This window comes from Sinohyriopsis cumingii, chromosome 4 (genome assembly GCF_028554795.1).
Source record: "Sinohyriopsis cumingii isolate HCF-2022 chromosome 4, ASM2855479v2, whole genome shotgun sequence".
Classification (NCBI taxonomy): domain Eukaryota; kingdom Metazoa; phylum Mollusca; class Bivalvia; order Unionida; family Unionidae; genus Sinohyriopsis; species Sinohyriopsis cumingii.
The window spans coordinates 37,922,406-37,947,497 of NC_142964.1; the positions used below are offsets into that span (position 1 = coordinate 37,922,406).

Here is a 25,092-nt window from a genome sequence, read left to right on the forward strand (position 1 = left end):
CGCTTTCTATTTCTATTTCATTATTCCTGTCTTGTTTGTCTTCACTTTCCATTTCATTTTCGCTTTCAGTTTCATTTTCAGAATCTGGATCATTGTCATTGTCGTATGTTTGTGTCTCAGTGTCTTCGTTCGTCTGTTTTTCTTTGTTTTCTCGTACAGTATCGTTGTCTTTACTGGAGAAATTGAGGAAATACCGGAAGAAGAAATCCTAAACTCAAAAGCGGCTCTTTGTTTTCTTGAGTTGTTTAATTTCACTCCCCTATCTCTTGTGATCTTAATTCTTCGCTCTGGGAGGAGCTTTGGTGGGGATGGTGTATGTTTTCTTTTGTTGAGGGCCGGTGTTGATGTTAATGGTTTTATTCCAACAAGATCCACCGATTCCTCCTGTTTGAATTTCTTCCTCATCGTTTTCTGACGAGATAGCATCTTCTCCTAAATGTAGGAGATATAAAGGATTACGTGCTAGTATGTCACCCTCATTGTCACTTAGTACGGGTTATCCCGTTTTCTTTGGCGTGACAAAGTCTTCCCATTCAAGATCTTTGCTACCCAAAACCCGGATCAAGTCACTACTTTGTGCTTGTGGACTGTATATTCCTGTCCTGTCCATGTTAGTTTCTGTCATAGAGGGACAGGCTTGATTTGGGGTGGGGGCAGGGTTTTCTTTGCTTTCCCACGGTTGGTGTTCATTTTCCCCTTCTTGGTCTTTATTTAACTTTCCTCAGTTTCAGCGTGTTTTTCCGCAAATGCGTCCGCATAAGTGCGCGTTGCTATTGGATTTATGCAATCCTTGGGTGCGTGACCTGTCATTTTACATCTAGGGCAGGCACGTTCCTGTCATTGTACCAGGATTTCAACAGAAAAAAGGTTGGAATATTATTTGAATCTTCTTTGGCGATGGTGACTTTTCTAACTCCGGATTTCTGTTTTGTACCCCAAACTGTAGCCATCCTTTGCCATTTAATCTTTATGTTAAATATCTTCTCTATCTTTTCAGATAGAACTTCACTGTCTACTTCAAGAGGGAGCCCTGAGATAAAGATATCCCTTGTTTTGGGCTCTATCACTCTGGTAATGAGTGGCGCGTTTGAAAACGTCGCCTTTAAACCTCTCACTTCTATCTCGGTAGTCTCTAAGATGTGTGTGTTATAATCCCTAGGCTAAATTTATGTATTTACTTCTACCCCCATTTTGGATTCCCTCAATTTTGTCAATGTTCACACCTTTCACCTTTAAAGCTGTTATGATTTCAGATTGTCTAGGGCAGTCATTGACTTCACCCAAGTCCAATTGTTGGCAACCTTTTGGGTGTGACGCTATTAGGATGGTATGTCCATCCCCATTTTCAGCTTTGACATCAAAGCAATTTTGTAGCTTTGCACCCCTATATGATTGTTTTCTTGTGCAGTCATATCCATTTCTCCTTGAAAAGAGATTAACCGGTAGTTGTATATTTTCAAGGCGTCAAATGCTACTTGCCCTAAGCTCTCACCTCATGGTATCATCAACAAAAATATTTATATAAAGTCAGTCCTCCGATGCCTCAAAGAACAACAAAACTAAATAATGTAACCAACAATATAAATGTGGGTAACATATAATACTAAAATACTAATAAAGGGAAAACTTCCTTTTTTCCACTTTAAATGAAGAGGGAAACGGGGAACCTACATATGAGTGAAGTACAAACGTCGCAGGGTTAAGTCACAAGGCGCTACGCGAAGTGAACAGAAAAATTAATATGTAGGAAATGACAAACAGAACACAATCACAGGGGATTAAGTAAGGGATATAGGATTTAACCTAACAATAAAGTGCTACCTATACTAATAATTTAGTAAACTAACATATTTTTACCATGCCTATTTAGACCCTTTCGTAAGATGTTTGCTTTAGACAATAAATCAAACTAACTATAACTTTCGAGATAAAGTAAAGGCTGCGCACGAAATTTAAGAGAAGCATGAAGAAATAAAGGAAATGTGGCTTCTTAAACAGAGCAGTCTTCTCAATCTTGAAACAATTTAAGGAAAAATGAGAAACGTCGCACAATGAACACACACATAAAAAACTAGGATTTAGTTTTAAATTTTATGTGGAACGCATCCGTTTCTCATTAAGAATCTAAAATTTCAAATATCGTTATACAAATTAGAGAAATTTAATTTTGGACATTTTGAATTGAAAATGTCCACAAATTTAAAAAAATAATTTTATTTAATGACAAGACAATTGGAGATATACCTTGATAAAAGTTGCAGTCCTTACATAACAATCTATAGAACACAAACAATATCACTGGTCAACAGTGAAATCATTACTGACTTGAAAAGGCCCTAATCTGTAGTATTTTGGTGTGCCGAACACGAATATAACCGTGAAAAATTTGTATTGGCTCTCGTTTTGAAGATATTCATATACCTCATTTTCTATGTTTCACTGTGTAAATTTCTCCAGTAGGACTGCAGCAACATCCGGAATAATGATGTAACATTGCATAATACCATCATGCTCACATCATCCACAGTTGATTGCATCATTTTCTGATGCAATGCAATACTAATGCCATGCGGCTGCTGAAGTAAGTTGACGTCAGCAGTGTACTATACATGTGTAGGCCTATTATACTAATGCCAGGCGGCTGCTGAAGCTGACGTAAGCAGTGTACTATATAAAGCCCAATCAGATAGGTTCAGCATTTAAAATATTTTAGACGTTGTGCGAGACAGTTCAAGCTACTGTTACATAAAACTTATTATTTTATCCATTTACGTACAATAAAGAACAGTAATGCCTCGAAAGTGTGTTAATACCGCGGACAATTTTTGCTATATTTGTGGGGAAGTGACATTTGCCAACCAGAAGAAAAGTATCAATTCTCAAGTGAAGAAGGCATATCATCTTTACTTCGGATGCAAGGTTGGTGACCAAGACAAGCCTTGGGCTCCGCATATATGCTGTGCTACATGTACAACACAGCTTTCACAGTGGTTGAATTGCAAAAGGTCATCAATGCCGTTTGAAGTCCCAATGGTGTGGAGAGAGCCAAGCAACCACCTAAATGACTGTTACTTCTGCTTGGTTCCTCCTCTTTCCGGCGGAATAACGAAGCGAAAGAAGTCGAGAATAGTCTACCCAAACATTCCGTCTGCATTGAGACCAGTTCCACATGGTGAGGGACTTCCTATTCCAGAACCTCCAGCAGAATATTCTCTTGATTCATCTGACGAAGACAAAGGTGAGTCGACCTGTTCTTCTCCTGGTCCATCAGCATGCAGTGATCCAGATTTTCACTGTGGTGCATCATCAACCCCACACAGAATAACACAGGAAGAACTAAATGACCTGATTCGTGATTTGGACTTATCAAAGAACAAGGCAGAATTGCTAGGATCAAGACTCCAACAATGGAATCTTCTAGAAGAAGATGTCACAATTACTGCATATCGAAAGCGCCACCAGCAATTGGAGCCTTTCTTCAGAAAGGAAAGTAATCTGATATTCTGTTCCGATATTGAGGGCCTCATGAATGCTTTAAAAATCACTCATGACCCACAAGAATGGAGACTATTTGTGGACTCTTCGAAACTGAGTCTCAAGGCTGTGCTTTTGCACAATGGAAACATTCTTCCATCTATTCCAGTAGCGTATGCTGTCCACATGAAAGAGACATACGATAACTTAAGGCAGCTACTGAATTCCATTGAGTATAACAAGTACAGCTGGCACCTCTGTGGTGATTTGAAGGTAGTTGCCCTTTTAATGGGACTGCAGCAAGGATATACAAAATACATGTGTTTCTTATGCGAGTGGGATAGCCGAGCAAGGGAAATGCACTACATGAGGAAGGAATGGACTCACAGGCAGAATGTAGCCATTGGAGAGAAGAATATCCAACACCCAGCTCTGGTTGAGGCTCAGAAAATCTTGCTACCACCCCTTCACATCAAACTAGGTTTGATGAAGAACTTCGTGAAAGCCATTGACCGGACTTTGCCAGCATTCCGATACCTGCATGAAAAATTCCCTCGACTCAGCGAAGCAAAGATTAAAGAGGGAGTTTTTGTGGGTCCTCAGATTCGAGAGCTTTTCAAAGATGACCGGTTCAACAACTTGCTGGAAGGTGACGCGAAACAAGCATGGAATGCTTTTCGCCTAGTTTCTACAAACTTCCTCGGAAATGTTAGGGCAGAAAACTATAAGGAACTAGTAGAAGACATGTTGATGAAGTATAAGAAACTTGGCTGCAATATGTCTCTAAAGATTCACTTCCTTCATTCCCATTTGGATTTCTTTCCTAGCAACTGTGGTATTGTTAGTGATGAACACGGCGAACGTTTTCATCAAGATATCGCAACAATGGAACAAAGATACCAGGGAAAATGGTCCACTACAATGCTGGCTGACTACTGCTGGACACTCCTCAGAGATGCTCCCGAACAGCTGTACAAGAGACAGGCGAAGAAATCTAAGATGTAGTCAATGACTTGATTTTTTATAGGTAGGCTATTACAGTTGACCTTTTACTATTGGAATGCATTTCGTTATGTAAACATTAATTTCTTGCAGATTACAAAAAAACTAGAGCCAATTTTGCAATTTGACTGTCATATTCGTGTTCAGCACATAAAAATTGATAAGAATTGACTAATTTTATTTCAGTAACATGACTTTTGTAAAAATTTGTTGTCCAGTGTATTTAGTGTAGCAAATACACACATAGCATACATAGGACATAGAAGATCTCTGGCAAAGATCACTCAATAAATAAGAGAAGGGATTCGGATCTTGAAGATTGAATTCAAAATCGGATGAACAACCCTTTAGAAACACTAGGGACAATAAATACCCCATCAGAAACTTTAGTTTTAACAAACTTTTTGAACATATTGTTTTGATAAAAAAATTAAAACACACACACCTTAGGGGGATACATAAACACATATAAACACTTTTTTTTGGAAACGATGGGGAGGGCATCTTTCTGGTCCCCCCCCCACAAAAAAAAAAAAAACTACCGCTACGTTACAGAATTGTAATAAGGAGAAACTATGCAATTGTAAAGTTGTGACGTAAGCAGAGAAATAAGAGGCGCCCTAGGGGGTATCGGCTATGACAAACACGCAAACATTAACACTGTATCAATAGTTTGTACTCATGGAACCCATACTTAGAGGATTTTGATTTCTTATACAGTATCAAAATAAGGCCCCTTTCCAACGGCAAACAAAGTTTAAAGAAAATTCATTGAGCCGATTTCGAGAAACTTGAGACTAACAAAGTAAGTCGAGCAAACACATGCCATAAGTTATATATCTTACATTTACATTTGGGCCATTACATCAACTCTTTATAAATGAAACCTCCATTGATATGGTATCTCTTTCTATCACGGGTTCTTTAGAAGAGGTGATCTTTGTATTTGGAGTGATACCCCGCTGCATCTCTCTGAGGCTGGGTGCTCCAGAGTGCGACATATTTGTACCCCAGTACGACACCGTCCTATTTATGGATTCTTGTCGCCGACTGATTCACTGGGACGCTGAGTCACCGACTGGGTGTCACCGACTGGGTGTCCTGTGGTCAACGACTGCGTCGTCAAATGAGTCGCTGGATCGTCGTCTGGATCACCAGGTCGCCTACTGGATCGCTGACTTGGTCGCAGAGTCACCTACTATTCTCTGACAGGGTCGCTGAGTCGCCGACTTGATCACCGACTGGGTCTCCGAGTGAGTCGCAGAATCGTCGAGTGTGTTGCTGACTGTGTCGCAGAGTCACCGACTGGGTTGCTGAGTGAGTCGCAGAGTCGTCGATTGGGTGTCCTATGGTCGCCGGGTCGCCGACTGGGTCTCAGAGTCTTCGACTGTATTGCTGACTGAGTCGCAGAGTCGCCGACAGGGTCTCAGAGTCACAGATTGGGTCGCAATGTCGCCGACTGTGTCGATGACTATGTCGCAGAGTCACCGACAGGTTCGCCAGCTTGGTCTCAGAGTCGCCGACTGCTTCTAAACACGTGGTCGCAGAGTCGCCGACTGGGTCGCAGAGTCGACGATTGTGTAGCTGATTTGTGTCGCACAGTCGCCGACTGGGTCCCCGAGTGAATCTCAGTCATCAGTTGTGTCGCTGGCTTGGTCGCAGAGTCGCTAACCGTGTCTCCGGCAAGGTCGTGGTCGTGCGTCGTTACTCAATCAAGATCGACATGCAGAGAGACGAACAGTGCGAAATGATGAGACAAGATATATCATCAGTTAAAAAATGTCTTTTCGCAAGATTTCCGCGTTTCTTGGACGAGTCTTGTAGTGCCTGTATCCCGGTGGGCGAAAGTCCTTGTCCCTACACTTTTTAAATTCATCAGACTGGCCCTATGTTGTTCGGGAAACTGCAACCAAATGTGCTTGCTCTGGCGGGTGGTTATACTGCTTCACTTGCAAAACTTATGTTGCCACCCCATGGCACCGTCTCAGTACATGCTGTTAAAGAACTGTGGATGTCACCCTGTGTTTTCGTATCCTAAAGGTATTGGTTTTATTTGTGTATCCCTGTCTTCCCATAAAGTGTATTTGTATATGAGATGATCTTGGTATTGGGTTATCTTGTGCAATATTCCAATTTTTAAATTATTATATTTAGAAAAAGGATTGATCTTTATTTTGTTTAATCATATTCTTGAGTTGTCCCTGCATGCTGGTTCTGAGTTTACGCCCTTCCTACCCCGGACGTAGGTCGGTTTCTGTCCTCAGATCAGAACTAACAGCTCACACAGAGGCAAGTGTTTTCTTGACCTTGAACCTCACATGCATAAACATGGGACCGTACTTTTAGACTTAAGTCTATCAATCAGGTTTCCATTCCCTTCCTGTTTGTGGTTATTATAATTGTTATTGACTCCCCAGATCAGTTTGTCCTTGTGTTGTGTTATTATGTATGTAGTGTTGTATTGTTTGTTTTCTTGTGAGCACCAGCTCTATTTAGATCCTATTAAGGAGTTGTGTATTGTTTTTCTTACCTGATCGTGTTAATTTCTTTTAAGGCTTTCCATTGTTTAGACGGGGAAAATTTTATAGTAATTCTTTTCCTCTTTCTATTTATTGTATTTGTCTTTAATTCCATTATTGCTGGGCTATTTGGATAGCAAATTCGCAGTCATGTATTTGTTCTAATGTTTCCTCGGTTACTGCCTACCGACAGTGCGGAGATGGTGAAATTCGATCTCTTCCATTTAAAGTTATGTGGTTAAGCTGCAGTTGTTAGGGAAGGATGTAAATAAACAGTCAGGTTAAATCCCCCATGAGGGAGAATTTCCTAAGAAAGTCGATTATTTTAATATTAGAGACATTTTTCGTATATGCTATTTAGCCAGTTGATAGTTTTCGAAAAAATTATTTCCAGAGAAAGCTGATTGTTTTAGTATTAGAGAATCACTGTCAGGAGAAATCTCCCCACGAAGCGAATTTCATGAGAACTTCGATTATTTTAGTATTAGAGAGAAATTTCTTAAATACTATTTAGCCATTTGGTAGGTTTCGAGAAAATTATTTCCGTTTTAAGTCTTTGTGATTTAATTTTATTTAGAGGGTTATTTAAGGGTTCTAGAGTAGCTGTTATGCAGGGTTTAGATAACAATTTGGTATTAGGAAGTAGTCTTTTTTAAGCCGAAAACGGTTATAGGTTTTAAAAGTGTTTATTCGTTTTGTATGTGCGTGTTGGTAATTAGATTATAAAGAATGTAAACGATAGGAGATAGTTATGGAGAGTTCGGCTGTACACCAGTAGGGTTATGCCGTGATTGATAACAATCCATTCCCACAGTGTTGGTAATCCGTTCACATTATTTTGAATCGTTGTTTATCTTGAACCATGCATAAACCGTTTCGTCCATTTGGTGTCTTTAAACTTGTGATATTTTGGGAGCTGTCTTTTGCCTGTGTTATTTGGCTTGTATTATCTATGTCCATTATTTATCTTCTTTGCATCTTCTATGTGGTTTCCGTTTGGTCTTGGTTTTGCTGTTGAGTGATCATTTGTTTCGGATGTAACGTCTGGTAATTTGTTACTTGGTAGCTGGCTGCATGGCACAGAGGGTTTCTGGTTGGTGCACCACCACCCCCAGCAAAAGGGTGAACCTCTCTTCCACCTCCCGTATCACGCCTTGTATGTTGGTTTCGGTTATATTGTTACATTTTCTGAGGTATCATTCGTTAATCCGTTATCATGAATCCGTTTTTTAAATCCGTTATATATTGGGTCATGTGTAGTCCGTTAGCGTGAATCATAGTCAGTGTGCGTTCATTCGTTAATCAGTTTTCTAATTCCGTCGTCTCTTGGGTTATTAGGAGTCCGTTAAGATATCATAGTTCGTGTGGGTTCATTTGTTAATCCGTTTTGAAATGTTTATGGTTATCACTAAAGATCTGTCCTTTTCAAACTATGCTGTCCACATATTTTGTAGTCCAGGTCGTTTTCATGAATTTGTAGTTTTGTAGTTAGGTTTTAGTTTTGTAGTTAAATTTTAAGTGTTTGTGATTCTGTTTACATGGCCGTTTTTCTCAACAGCGGGAAATGTCTATGTCGAATCCTTATGTCCGACATCTTGGTAGGTAGAGTTGTGTTAATCTTTAGTAAAAAGCGAATGATTAACACGATGTGAAGATAACCCAGAGTAATATCTATCTATCTATCTATCTATCTATCTATATATATATATATATATATATATATATATATATATATATATATATATATATATATATATATATATAGGAGGATTGGACTCAAAGTTATCTAAATATGTGTCATATTAGTACAAATATTGATCAAATCGATCATAATTGTGCGTGTTTTCATAACCGGAACCCATAGGATGCACATTGGCGGTTGGATTCTATCCCTTGACATAAATTCTCACAGAGAGGTGCTTGTCAAAACTCTTTTACGACGGAACGTAATAGCCATGGGTGTACGCAAGATATAATTTCCGTACAACCTGTGTTGTACATAAACCCCTCTATATAGCAGCGAGTTTCTCCAAATCGGTTCGACGAATTGTCTTCAAACTTCTCTACTTGTGCAACAGATCCATATCTAAATATTTTCCAGGATTTTGTTATAATAAAAAAAACCCCTAAGTCTGTCTTGAGTTACTACAAATTATAATGTATTATTGCTCCAATCGATCTATATATTATGCGTGAATTTCACACCCGGTACCCTTCGTAAGCCCCTTATTTGGATGATTCCTCTCCTTGACATATGACAGGACTTGCTTCCTAAGTCCAATAAAGATGAAATGTCATTGAAGGGTCCATGTCGAAACTCTTTTAGGAGGGGAGCTAATGCCCCAACAATATACGTAAGACATAATCTTCTTACGTCATGTGTTCGACCGAAAGCCCTTTATCTAGTCGCGAATTTGTGGAAATCGGCTGGACGAAGATTTTTTTTTAAAAATTCCTATTACTAGGACGGGTCCCTCGTTAGACACTGTCCAAGAGACGTCGAAATCGGCCTTATTCTTATAATCAGGAGTTGTTACGGGGTGCAAAAGTTGCAAACAATAACATCCAACACAATGTATATTCCCAGCCAATTTTTAATGTTCACCAAAGCTAGGGCTCAAAGACGACTGCACTTTACAGAGAACAATTTTGTAGTTTTACACCATGGCAATAGTTTATCAAAACAACAGTGATGACAAATGCAGACTCCAATTCCAATGGGTCGGAATCTTTATCAGTATCAGATGTGAACTAGGTAGTATTTGTTTCTAACATTACCATATCTGACCGTTTAAAATCCTTTAAACTAAAACTACCATATACACCCATGTCTCTTGTCTTAATGAGAATCAATATTTATACATTAAATTGGAGGAAATGTTAAGCATTAATATGACGGCAACAGGAGTACAAGTAGTAAAACTGATTGATCTATTAACATTTTCATATTGTTCTGTCACGGGTCCTGAGACTAAGTATGATGACAAATTTACACACTGGAGAGGAACATTAACAAAGCCGCACTCTAAAGAATCACTTTTCATTAAAATAAAATAGTATAATTAGCCCAAAACCTGGTCACAACGTAAAACACCTGGACGTCCCTAGTGTTAAGGCAATTATGACTAGTATTTCTCAAAACATCTGTAATATATCTAACTACAACGCAAAACAGATGTTTGTAACAATTGCTACATGTTTTTTGTCACTTACTCCAAGTGTGGCTTCGATTCCACTTTATGAATCTTACTCTGGGAAAGAATTTAAAAGAAAGTTGTTTGCTACAAACTATCACTGGTTCTGAATGAAGGTCAATAACTATGTCAGCATAAGATACAATGCTTTTATAAAGTTGTTTACGTCAAAAATAAAAAGTCAGAACTGAACTCTATTCCAGTTAATAAAGTTACATTACAATAGCAAGTAATGGAATAAAAAAAAATTAAACTTACAAACAATTAAATTAAATCAAATATACATAACAGTTAGAGTGGAGACAAAAATTCTATTGACCCTACAAATATTTTTCCCCAAAAAACTTTTGACCTTGCAAAATTTGTCGAACCTATACAAACTTTTGACCCTATAATACCATCACCCTTTTAAACCTATGGGCAATTTCGACTTATAATTTCCGTTATTACCCCATAGGGACCCACAAATGTAAATCTATGGGCTCATGGACAAATCCACACTATTTGGAACAATTCGGCGCTGTCTACGATTGTGTAGGTTTGACCGAGTCGTTGCGAATGAAAAATTAGCTTAATGCATTCGCAACTTCTCAGTACATCATTTTGCCGTAAACATAACCAGGTCAATGTAATCTGTACACTTGGGGCACATAAAAATTCAATTATTAATGAAACGTTTGTAAAGAAAGTCCACCAATTACATTAATTTATATAATCCTGTAAGTAACCATGCAAGTAAGCAGTGCGACAGAAATTACGCCAGCCATTAGTTAAAGGGACTAAACTATACAATTGCTAATATTTCTAACAATATGTCACGTGTACCTTGATGCAGGTCATGTAGCTTCTAAAGGGGCATCTACGATGCGATTTTATAGCACCATATATACTCGCTTATAAGACGGGTTCAACTAGAAACAATATAAAGAATGCGCCGACGGATCAGGATCTATACCGTTTTTCCTAATTATTATTCCTAACAAACTGCATTAAATTTATAGAAAATTGTTTGCTCTTTTCTAGGCAAAGTTTGGTTTATCTAGTCGAACTGTCGATATCAAAGTGATACACTTCCAAATAAAGATCTCAATCTATTCGTAAGTCTACCATGATCTACCATTTGTGTTTAATCTATGTAAAACAAGCACATTTGTGTCAATAGTTTGGCTTCCTTTCCTTGAATATACACATAGTGATAAGCTGCCAAGTTCTCCATACTACATATGAATTCGAGCCAAGTTTCTAAGGTCTAACACATACAATAAAACATGCAAAAAAATGTCTACTCTTTTAATACGTATAGACTTTTGAGCTGCTTAAATTGACATTCTACTAAAAAAATTAAATCGATACATTTCTTTAAAGAGGAGCGTGACTTTATTGCAAAGAAAAAAAAATGGATATTCTTCATAAATCGTCCATAGTTTATAGAACTAAATTTTTACGAATTATAAAGGCACATTATTATATCTGACAATAATTTTATTTTATTTTTTTGCAATTTCCAAACACTCGTACATGTGACGCGAACATCTACACATAATGAGGAATAATTCGGATATTTATCAATACGTCCGACCCTACGTTTATATTGGGTAATGCAAACAGCCCATCATATGATCTTATACCAGTACTGAAAACTATAATAAAAAAGGAACATACAATGGCATGAATTTGTGTGACATGTATTTAATCTACTCTTTTATAAAATTATCCATTCCTAGAACTTTTCCGTTTGTTAAAGTGCTTGCATCCTTCAAGAATGATGCAGGTAGACATGATATGAGTGTTATGGAATTCTGAAAGAAAACTAATCACATAAGACTTTTCAAGCAGAGTATTAATATGTTTTCATTTGTATAAAGCAAACAACACGTGAATACAATGTCACAATGTCAATAGCAACATTCGCTTTAGATTCCTTTCCTTACCAAAACAGGATCCGTCTGTGTGTGTCTTGCTTGCTATTTTTGTTATTGTCATAAGCAGTAATATAAATATGCACATACAACTTCAGCTTGGATCTCAAACCTTTTCGAGTTGCATAGATCATTCCAGTGTAAAGGTTTATGCGAAGATCACTACCGACACAGACGTCTTAGTAGATATAGTGTGTGGATAAGATTCTTGGGAACTTCACACAAGGTTTGATTGGTATTCGTTACCATTTGCACCGTGTGACCATAACGACGTTTCGAATAAGAGCAATACATTTGACAAAGAGGGTCCCCAGATTAGTGAAATTTAAGAATCACAGTCATTAACACACACACACACATAAACACACACACGAAACGTGTCTCAACATATGAAGACACATGGCCAAAATAAATGATGAAATTAGCAAGTATATATATATATATATATATATATATATATATATATATATATATATATATATATATATATGTGTGTGTGTGTGTGTGTGTGCGTGCGTGCGTGCGTGCGTGCGTACGTGTGTGTGTGAAGTAAACAATTCTGATGTAAACATGTCATATCATTATCTCACTCATTGCTTTAACCTTATCTCTGACTTGCCATTCTGCCTACATGTGTAAACTTCGGTGTGTGTTCATGATAAGCCGCAAAATCCGAACTATTGAGGGACATCGAAGATGGTAAATGGAAACGTACGTACCGCAAATTGACTTATGTTGCTTTTATTTCATCCACACAACAATGTTAATTAATCATTATATCAACTTTACTCTGATTCCACTAGATGTTACAATAAGGAATGAAGAATTTTGATATAAATAACCTTATATAAATAACCTTATATTCAGACTGTCACCTGTCTTAAAATGTAATGGAAATTTCCATCAAATAAGCAAACAATGAAATATAAAGTTACATATATGTATATATATATATATATATATATATATATATATATATATATATATATATATATATATATATATATATATATATAAAACTTCATTTTTCAAATGCTGGGATTAGAAAGGGTCAGTATCAAATGTGGAGTTATCTAAAATGAACCAATGTCGTCTAGAATAACATAATAGTTTCACATACCTAATTATGGTAGATTGCTGAAAATTGCAAATATTCCTAGGTGGTACTTAAATGAAATCGATTAAGATTCATACTCGTCGCCGCTTCTTTTTTTCCCCTTCTTCCTCGAATAGTCTTTTGATTGCGTATGAGTAGTCTTTACCTTACATCGCGTAGTTATCCGAACCTTAAAGACCTTTCGTTGAATAGAACTGCGGCCATTCCTTGAGCTTAGCTTTTTATAGCTGTTTTTCTTTATTGCTATTCCTGAATTCAGTCTGTGCCAAGGAACAGGTAATGTAAAATATTAGTACAGCAGTAACAACCTGGACTGTGCAATATATGAAAGTGTGCCAAGGAACAGGTAATGTAAAATATTAGTACAGCAGTAACAACCTGGACATTGCAATATATGAAAGTGTGCCAAGGAAAAGGTAATGTAAAATATTGGTACAGCAGTAACAACCTGGACTTTGCAATATATGAAAGTGTGCCAAGGAAAAGGTAATGTAAAATATTGGTACAGCAGTAACAACCTGGACTTTGCAATATATGAAAGTGTGCCAAGGAAAAGGTAATGTAAAATATTGGTACAGCAGTAACAACCTGGACTTTGCAATATATGAAAGTGTGCCAAGGAAAAGGTAATGTAAAATATTAGTACAGCAGTAACAACCTGGACTTTGCAATATATGAAAGTGTGCCAAGGAAAAGGTAATGTAAAATATTAGTACAGCAGTAACAACCTGGACTGTGCAGTATATGAAAATGTGACAAGGAACAACTAATTATTAAATATTAGTACAGCAGTAACAACCTGGACTGTGCAAGAGACAGTATCTACATAAGCTATTTACATCAAAATCATTCATATTTTAACATCTGTCAAATGGGACCAGTCTTTAAGTTCTGTTCATTTACAATTTGAGAGGATTAATTTATTTAAAGTATTTTTGGAATTACAAAGTGTTTATTGACTTTCAGACTAAGACGTTATTATGAGACTTTTGTGAATGTATTCAATAACATTTTCATTATCTCATTGTGACATATCAAAATTGTTGGCACATCACCACATTTAAGTATATTGGCACATCAGCACGTTGAAGATTGGAATTACTTCGGAACACCACTGGAACTCATTTGGAACACTATACTTGTGATCATGTGACAGAATGTTCAGGACTATTTGCGATTTATTCACAATGATATAAGTTCCTTTTAAATTTTTACTTTTAATTCTTGGGAAATAATTTATTTGTTGAATTTTACTAGACCTGTTCGTTTCGCTTTTTCTGTTATTTAGTTAACAATACTAAAAATGATTTGTAGTTTTGTACCCCTCAGACACTCCTTTAGACATGATCTGCCAGTAATTATTCTTCCCTTCTTTCTCTCTGAGAATTCCGTGCTCTTGAACCGAGAAAACACATACATACATACATACATACATACATACATCCATGCCTGCCTGCCTACCTATCTACCTACCTACCTACCTACCTACCTACATACATACATACATACATACATACATACATACATATATGGAGTATGATACAAAATAAATATACAACACGTTAATATGTTGCGTGTAAAATACACCAGAATATGTTTGCTCAATCACATACGTGCGTTTAAATTAAAGCTATTTCTGACGAAGACACAGGCAGAGTCATCAATATACAAGCGTTATTCAGAATGATATTTGTGGGTCGATAAGATCGTTATGCGTCAAATATGATAGCAATGCATGCATTAAACAATGAAATGGAGATTGGTTGAAATCAAAAGTGAACTTAGGAACAAAATAATAATAATTGCAAATAATTGTAATTAAATCGAGTAATTTTATGTAATTTTGAGCAGCATTCGTCATATTAATATGTCCAATTAATACTCCAAGGATATAATTTATCAGATTTCGTACCACGGTAAGTTTCGTGGAATTTGGTAATGTAATAAATTTCATCAGGCCATTCCAAACATAAGAGTTTATATACTTCTTTCTTCGAGGCAAATAACATTGGCATTCTAATACAAAGTGATACACATCTTTCAGCAAGTTGCAAAAACTACAAGTCCTTTTGATGTAATGGGGTAGATTGTGATATCTTCCATCTCTCTGATACAATATACAAAGTATGGGTAGACATACTTATCTTTGACAGGAATTTTCTAAATTGTTTCACTTTGCTACATCCAAATACTCGTTATTGCCATAATGTGATGTCAAATTTCTATATAATCTAGATGGTGAATAATCTGATTCCAAGTTGTCAATTTTGGATAAACTGGTCATTTAGTTGTTGTTTGACGAAAGATAAGACAACCTTTATGTTTCCATTAGCTTGATTTATCTAAAAATCCCCCAAACCAAGACTGTTTAATAAATCCCGGACTAGTGATGCACAGTTTTTATTTTCCGTAACAGCTTTCCATGTCAGTGAGCATTAGGGGATACATCATAATGCATAATATCTATTGATCAGGAAGGTTTCTTTCCTAAAACGCCATATACAAAATCGTTAGGGTAGATTTTTTAAGCCCCCCGAAATACTTCAGTGCAACCGCTCGACAGCAGTTCCTTCAAACTAACCCAAACTTCTGATCCATAATTAAGAATTGGTGTTCAAACATGTTCAAACATTTCGCATTTTAATTTTTGGTGGCACATATCCAAACTTCTATAAATATTTATCCATTGCAATTATTATTATTATTATTATTATTATTATTATAGCTGAAGATGTCGGTGAGTTTCTCCTTGCGACGATCTCTGTTGGGCAGAATTCTGCTTCTGTGCGCGGTAAGAACTATTTGCTTGCGAATCGGATCAATTCATATAGCTCTATTCTGCTGAATTTTGTTTTTCGCTGGATTCAGATTCGCCAACTTTTTACTGCTGAAGGGTAAATAAATTATGTGGTCTTACCTGTGGAAACATGTGATGCTAAGTCAAGGTCCACTCTATCGAGAGAAAAAAATATTCGTCTATAAAAGCGCCTCATTAAAATTAAATTATTAGTTCATTCACATTTCTTTAGCATAGATTACAATGTTTACACAAAAAGTCAGAAATAATCGAGCAAAACGTCTTGTATTTTTCTGTCGTTTTCTTCGTCAAGGACGATTAAACTTAACTTGAGAGATAAATAATTAAAGAATTTACCCTCTATACCGGAATTTTTGGAAATGTAAGAATAAATCTGTATCACACACCAATGCTAACCATACAATTGCATTTTACTATATTTCTTATATACAGACAAAAAAAAAAAAAAAAAAAAAACGAAATGCAGAGCACCAAAGCAACGCATAACTGTCATCATTAGTACTGCCATGTCGTGGGTGTTAAACACTCCGTTTACCTCATAATTATGTGAATTTTAAATTTATTTAAACCTGTCATATTTTGCAAACAAAATAATTTTTTTTGGTAATTAGTTATTATCAGAGCAAAGTGTCTTTATCACCAACTATAATGTTGGTGATACGGTTTCGTATTATTTTATTTCTTTACTTTTGGGTGTTTCTAATATTTCAATGTGTTAATGTAACGGAAATAAATTATATCATTATTAATATCACTGGACAACAAATTTTTACAAAAGTCATGTTACTGAAATAAAATTAGTCAATTCTTATCAATTTTTATGTGCTGAACACGAATATGACAGTCAAATTGCAAAATTGGCTCTAGTTTTTTTGTAATCTGCAAGAAATTAATGTTTACATAACGAAATGCATTCCAATAGTAAAAGGTCAACTGTAATAGCCTACCTATAAAAAATCAAGTCATTGACTACATCTTAGATTTCTTCGCCTGTCTCTTGTACAGCTGTTCGGGAGCATCTCTGAGGAGTGTCCAGCAGTAGTCAGCCAGCATTGTAGTGGACCATTTTCCCTGGTATCTTTGTTCCATTGTTGCGATATCTTGATGAAAACGTTCGCCGTGTTCATCACTAACAATACCACAGTTGCTAGGAAAGAAATCCAAATGGGAATGAAGGAAGTGAATCTTTAGAGACATATTGCAGCCAAGTTTCTTATACTTCATCAACATGTCTTCTACTAGTTCCTTATAGTTTTCTGCCCTAACATTTCCGAGGAAGTTTGTAGAAACTAGGCGAAAAGCATTCCATGCTTGTTTCGCGTCACCTTCCAGCAAGTTGTTGAACCGGTCATCTTTGAAAAGCTCTCGAATCTGAGGACCCACAAAAACTCCCTCTTTAATCTTTGCTTCGCTGAGTCGAGGGAATTTTTCATGCAGGTATCGGAATGCTGGCAAAGTCCGGTCAATGGCTTTCACGAAGTTCTTCATCAAACCTAGTTTGATGTGAAGGGGTGGTAGCAAGATTTTCTGAGCCTCAACCAGAGCTGGGTGTTGGATATTCTTCTCTCCAATGGCTACATTCTGCCTGTGAGTCCATTCCTTCCTCATGTAGTGCATTTCCCTTGCTCGGCTATCCCACTCGCATAAGAAACACATGTATTTTGTATATCCTTGCTGCAGTCCCATTAAAAGGGCAACTACCTTCAAATCACCACAGAGGTGCCAGCTGTACTTGTTATACTCAATGGAATTCAGTAGCTGCCTTAAGTTATCGTATGTCTCTTTCATGTGGACAGCATACGCTACTGGAATAGATGGAAGAATGTTTCCATTGTGCAAAAACACAGCCTTGAGACTCAGTTTCGAAGAGTCCACAAATAGTCTCCATTCTTGTGGGTCATGAGTGATTTTTAAAGCATTCATGAGGCCCTCAATATCGGAACAGAATATCAGATTACTTTCCTTTCTGAAGAAAGGCTCCAATTGCTGGTGGCGCTTTCGATATGCAGTAATTGTGACATCTTCTTCTAGAAGATTCCATTGTTGGAGTCTTGATCCTAGCAATTCTGCCTTGTTCTTTGATAAGTCCAAATCACGAATCAGGTCATTTAGTTCTTCCTGTGTTATTCTGTGTGGGGTTGATGATGCACCACAGTGAAAATCTGGATCACTGCATGCTGATGGACCAGGAGAAGAACAGGTCGACTCACCTTTGTCTTCGTCAGATGAATCAAGAGAATATTCTGCTGGAGGTTCTGGAATAGGAAGTCCCTCACCATGTGGAACTGGTCTCAATGCAGACGGAATGTTTGGGTAGACTATTCTCGACTTCTTTCGCTTCGTTATTCCGCCGGAAAGAGGAGGAACCAAGCAGAAGTAACAGTCATTTAGGTGGTTGCTTGGCTCTCTCCACACCATTGGGACTGCAAACGGCATTGATGACCTTTTGCAATTCAACCACTGTGAAAGCTGTGTTGTACATGTAGCACAGCATATATGCGGAGCCCAAGGCTTGTCTTGGTCACCAACCTTGCATCCGAAGTAAAGATGATATGCCTTCTTCACTTGAGAATTGATACTTTTCTTCTGGTTGGCAAATGTCACTTCCCCACAAATATAGCAAAAATTGTCCGCGGTATTAACACACTTTCGAGGCATTACTGTTCTTTATTGTACGTAAATGGATAAAATAATAAGTTTTATGTAACAGTAGCTTGAACTGTCTCGCACAACGTCTAAAATATTTTAAATGCTGAACCTATCTGATTGGGCTTTATATAGTACACTGCTTACGTCAGCTTCAGCAGCCGCCTGGCATTAGTATAATAGGCCTACACATGTATAGTACACTGCTGACGTCAACTTACTTCAGCAGCCGCATGGCATTAGTATTGCATTGCATCATAAAATGATGCAATCAACTGTGGATGATGTGAGCATGATGGTATTATGCAATGTTACATCATTATTCCGGATGTTGCTGCAGTCCTACTGAAGAAATTTACACAGTGAAACATAGAAAATGAGGTATATGAATATCTTCAAAACGAGAGCCAATACAAATTTTTCACGGTTATATTCGTGTTCGGCACACCAAAATACTACAGATTAGGGCCTTTTCAAGTCAGTAATGATTTCACTGTTGACCAGTGTATTTTATAAATCATCCTCAAAAAAATATATTCACAACGTGATCCTCGGTTTCTCAAATTTGTTTTTTCCCTTTTATTTACTTCATTAGCTGTTACGTCAGTGCGACAATGTTGCGGCTGCCACCGTAAGTGACGTGGTATACATGAAAGATGGACGTCCGGATAATCGGATTATGTCAGAGATGCAGCAGTCGCAGGTAAGAACAGGGAGAAACGTCCGAAATTGGGTCAACACTAAATGATTTAAAGAATATGTGTTAAGAAATTGAATGCACAAAACTGGTATGACAAGAGTGCCGTCTTTTCTTGAAAATCTCAGAATATGTATCCATTATGACTAGATAAAACTTGAAAAAGGAAATTATTCAGCCTTAATTACAGAATAAGATTATTTTTCAGTTTCAGTTTTAACTATGCAATGAATCAACTAGCTTATGTAGATGCTTCCTTATTTTCTCTTTTAATTTTGTCAGCTGGTTCAAAAGATTTATTTTGAAACACAGATCATAACAGCATTTTTAAATATCAAATGGCATTAGATATAAATGTATGACCATTTAATTCAATTAATGTTATTGTACAGAATATAATAGCAGACAATGTACACTTTAAGAAAGAAATTAATAAAAGAACCAAGTGACAGATGATCAAATAATGTTGTGGCAAATATATAACTACTATATATGTAACTTCTTAGCTGTAGAGGGCACTCTGATTTTGAGAAATTCAAAAGACACACACACACACACACACACACACACACACACACACACACACACATATATATATATATGTATATATATATATATATATATATATATATATATACACACACACACACACACACACACACACACACAATTAACCACTTTTTATCATATTAGTATCAGAATGATTAGAAATTGAAGTATATAACTGAATGAATATCAAAACATTTTTTATTCAGTATTATTTTTTCAGATGATTATTTACAGTACATGACAATAGAAAATGTTTTTCGTCATCTGTACAGTTAGAGCAGAAGGTAGACCCCATTCTGTTTTGTTGTCTCGACCTATCACTATAGCATAGCAATTTAAGCGAAGTGTTGTATCGACCTTTTTAAATCACTAGTGTATGGAAACTAAGGCGAAGTGTTGAATCGGCCTGTCTCACTCTCTAGTGTATGGCAATAAAGCGAAGTGTTGTATCGACCTATTTCAATCACTAGTGTATGGAAACTAAGGCGAGGTGTTGAATCGACCTATCTCACTCTCTAGTGTATGGCAATAAAGCGAAGTGTTGTATCGACCTATTTCAATCACTAGTGTATGGAAACTAAGGCGAGGTGTTGAATCGATCTATCTCACTCTCTAGTGTATGGCAATACAGCGAAGTGATATATCGACCTATTTCAATCACTAGTGTATGGAAACTAAGGTGAAGTGTTGAATCGACCTATTTCACTCTCTAGTGTATGGCAATAAAGCGAAGTGATGTATCGACCTATTTCAATCTCTAGAGCATATTGATTTAAGCGAAGAGTTGTATCGACCTATCTCGATCTCAAGTGAATGGCAATAACGCTAAGTGTATTGTTCCATTTCAATCACTAGTTTATGACAACTAAGACAAGGTGTTGTATTGAACTATTAGTAGTGAAGGGGGGCACTAGAGCGACAATGGGAATTAGCATTACAAGACCCCTTGGGCAAATATAGCGACAATGGAAAATTAACATGGAGAAAAATCGTGGGCAAATATAGCGACAATGGAAAATTAACATGGAGAAAAATCGTGGGCAAATATAGCGACAATGGAAAATTAACATGGGAATAAATCGTGGGTCACTTTACGTACAAGGGAATTGAATATGGGATTTTTTTTTTTTTTAAAAAAACGGTAGGCAATGGAAAGGCTATCTCTTTTCGAGAAATATGGCTGGCCCTGAAAAGGGCCTTTCGGTTTATGTTAATATTAATATTAACATAGATGGCATCTGTCACATCTTCTTCTTCTTCTTAAACTCCTTCTAACTGCCGGTCCATACACAAGTACCCTCTTGAGACATCCTTGTCTTTCTATATAAACTCTCCTCATCCATAGACTAGTATCTGTCCTATCAACAACAGTGCACTTGGACCGGACATACATGAGCATGTCCGTCCTGAACATCATTGTTGACACAAGGGTTGAAGATTGAACGTCGGTCCACATCTTGAGGCTCCGAGAACAGGTGAATCAATGCAGTGAACTGCGCTTATTTATAGGCAGAGGTAGGATTGAAACGGATTGAGTTCATTCACCAATCCGAACACGCGTTACAAAATTCAGCCAGCCGCATCCAATCCGAAGAGAGCAGTCTGTGACGTCACGTAGTCAATATAGATTTGCTAGCGCTTGTGTGCAGTCAATCTATGCGACAGTGATTCAACATGACGGAAACTCAGAAAACGATCCAATGGGGTGCACCAGCAGGGGAGACCGCCCAAGGGAACCCGGACTTACTTTCAGAAGAGGTGAATTGGGATTTTGTGGATTTTCTCTCTTCGCAAGAATTTGTTCCGGAACCTTCGTTACCTTCTTCATTACCGCAAGTGGAGAATTTTAGACAGAGACAGAAAGAAGAATTGGAGAAATTTATACAACGACAAAAGGAAGCGGAACAAGCTTTTCTCCTACAGCAACAGCAGCAAGAAGAAGAGGTAAAAAAAAACAACAGCAAGAAGAAGTAGCAGCAAAGAAACAAGAGGGTGAAAATCAAACGGTCACGGTACTGTTGGACATTTTAGCGGAGTTAAGAAGTCTGAAACAAATGTATCAGACTTCTTTATTACGACCGAAGAGAATACGACCTTCCCGAGCTAAACACGTCAACCCTGTGACTAAGCCTACCGTACCACCCTTAGTGATTTCAACCCAATCATCATCATCAACGTTACGCAGTCCAGAAGTAGGCCTTGGCCGTGGCAAAGGCATAAGGCAGTTAAAATTGATTGCTTAAACTCACCCCTACACCATAAAGAAAAAAGGCCCTTTTCAGGGCCACCCACATTTCTCGAAAAGAAATACAATTTCAATTTGCCAATAACTCAAAAAAGAAAAAAAAAATAACCCACCCATTTTACTCCTATAGTACGTGTCTATGTATGAGTGCGGGAGTGTAGCTTCTTATTTTAAAATCAAAACTCAAAGACACTTACCTTATATAATTCATTTATTCTTTTATCCAATTTTTACAATCCAATTCACAATTTACAACACAACACTTAAATAAAAAGTTCATTGACTTCTTCTTTCTCCTTGTTTAGTCTCTCTGTTTTTTGAATTTCTTCACCGTCTTTTCCTCATTTTCTTCCCTTCTTCTTTTCTTCTTCTCCTGTTTCTTTGCCTCTTGTAAATAGAATTGTCTTTTTTCTTCCTCTTCTTCCTCTGAAGAATCCCTCTCTTCTTCTGAAGAATCCTTCTTTTCTTCTGACTCCTCTTGTTTCTTTTTTGGGCAATCTGGAGACCAATGTCCCTTTTCTTTACAATAATAACAGGTATCTTGACTTTTGTCTTTTTTAGTTCCTGTTTTTGTTCTTTTTTGACGGTCTGGACACTCTGAAGACCAATGCCCTTTCTTCTGACAGATATAGCAAGTATCTTGACTTTTATCTCGAAAGGAAGGAGAGTAGTCCGTCGGCTGGTCTGAAGAGAATTTTCTAATGACCCCTCGCAAAGCTCTGACGAAACGTTCCATTTGGTTAGTCTCTTCCATCGTTGTGCTCGGCTTGAGAGTGAAATGAATAGTGAAAGGACAAGACACACACCCTTTTATATACGCTGGTCTGCTATGACTATAAAGTAGCTCATGGTGTTTGAACTTGAGTCATTTGACTTTTTGCTTTCAAGATGAAACGATCTAATTCATTCGAGAAGAAAGAAGAAGAAAGTAAGAGGCAGAAACGTGATCTATCGCCTCGTACCAGGGCTGAAATCTTGGCACAAATTCATGCCAGTGATTTTGAAGAGGACATGAGTGAACCAGAATCAGAACCCTCTAAACCAAGTTCACCACCCTTAGTCAACCCTGAAAAGCACTATTCCATTCGAGAGACGGAAAAGCGCTCCTCTAGAAAATTTAGAACCACGGCTTACTAATACACGGTGAAGTTTAAAGATTTCAAGGCTGAAGTGCCGTTAGAGAAAGCAGAAAGGTTCATCACTGAGATGTGGGATTCTTTGCTCACTGCACTCAAGCAACAATGTCAGCCCAAAGAAGACGATCGCTTGAGACTTTCCATACAACACGACGGTTTGAAATCCCCTGTTTGGATCGAGTTTAGCACCCCTGCAGAATTGACCGCTTCCAAAGTCATGGACAAGATTCAACACGTGCAACAATCTAATGACCAGTTTGACATCACCGATGGAAAAGCCACATTGGACATGACCCACGTCTCTCCTCCTCAAGGGACCGGACGCAAAAAGATGTTATTGGTGAACGACCTTCGCAGCATTAAGCGTAGCCTTGTCCAAATTCACAACCCTCATGACCAGATGAGTTTAGCCCGTGCCATCGTGGTGGGACGAACCTATGCCAACAAGAACGACACGGTAGAATGGAAAAGAACCTGGAAAACTATTCATCGATCCGATCGAGCCAAACAACGACATGAAGCAGAACTCCTGTTACAACAAGCCGGACTGTCCAAAGACACACCCTGTGGTATTCCTGAGATGCAAAAATTGCAAGATGTCCTAGCTCCACGCTACACCTTGAAAGTGCACCCTCAAGAAGTGCGCGGACCTCTGTTGTTTCGAGGGCAAAACTTTAAGGACGGAAAATACATTCATGTCTATTATCACGATGAACATTTCGATACCATTACCAGTATCACCGGATTCCTGGGATACAGTTATTACTGTGAGAAATGTGACCATGGTTATAACAATCGAGAGCAACACAAGCATTGTGGATCGAAATGCACAGGATGTTTGGCCTCTTCACCCTGTCTGAGCGAAGAACCAGTGCCTTGTTCAACTTGTCTGCGCACGTTTGTCAGTCCTACCTGTTACCAACAACATTTGAAGACGCAAGGTTCACAGAAGAAATGCGCTTGTCAACTGTTGAGATTGTGCTCTACGTGTGAACAAGTCATACGTACCAATAATACCAAGGCACACGTATGTTCAGGAAAGAAAAAATGTCACATTTGTCACCACATCGTGGACTTGGAACACCAATGTTACGTGCAAAAATACCAATCCCCACCAGAGAAAGAGGACAGTCACAAGAAGAAAGGCAATTTCATCTTTTTCGATTTCGAATGCATGCAAGAGACCGGCATTCACATTCCTAATTTCTGCGTGGCTCATCGAGCGTGCGAGAAGTGCATTCAAGAACCTATCTTCAGTCATTGCCCTCACTGCAGCAAGATTCCTGGAGGGCGTGAAAAAATCTTTCGGGGACCGAACACGTTAGCCGATTTTGCCCAATGGGTCTTAGACCCCGTCGACAAGACGTGGAGCCAAGAGGACATCGAACGTTACGGAGATTGTCATCGTCATGCCACGGTGATGGCTCACAATTTCTCCGGATACGATGGACAGTTTCTTTTGAGGTACTATACGGAACAAGGCACCGAGCGTCCTAAAGTGACTTTGAACGGAGCCAAAATCATTTTCATGCAAGTGGGACAAGTACAGTTTAAAGATTCGATGATTACTTGGCCATACCTTTGAGTCGAATGCCTAAAACGCTTGGAATGACAGAAATGGCTAAAGGGTACTTTCCACACTTTTTCAATACGGAAGCCAATCAACACGCCGTTCTACCCCATTTGCCTGAGGCTCACTATTACGACCCCGACAACATGCGTACCGAACAACGAGAAGCTTTCTACGCTTGGTACCAGGCTCATGCCTCTGACCCT

The 25,092-nt window shown here is 37.8% G+C and overlaps 1 protein-coding gene across 1 annotated transcript in view; it reads left to right on the forward strand.

Annotated features, from left to right (window-relative positions):
* Positions 1 to 12,726: 12,726 nt before the first annotated feature.
* Positions 12,727 to 25,092, forward strand: part of LOC149800944 (uncharacterized) — a 90,490-nt gene continuing 78,124 nt past the window's right edge. Inside the window, exons 1-3 of the mRNA XM_089955015.1 lie at positions 12,727 to 12,819; positions 15,951 to 16,016; positions 19,285 to 19,392. Of these exons, the coding sequence (XP_089811141.1) occupies positions 12,805 to 12,819; positions 15,951 to 16,016; positions 19,285 to 19,392 (189 nt within the window). The 5' untranslated portion in view covers positions 12,727 to 12,804. The remainder of the gene's footprint in view (positions 12,820 to 15,950; positions 16,017 to 19,284; positions 19,393 to 25,092) is intronic.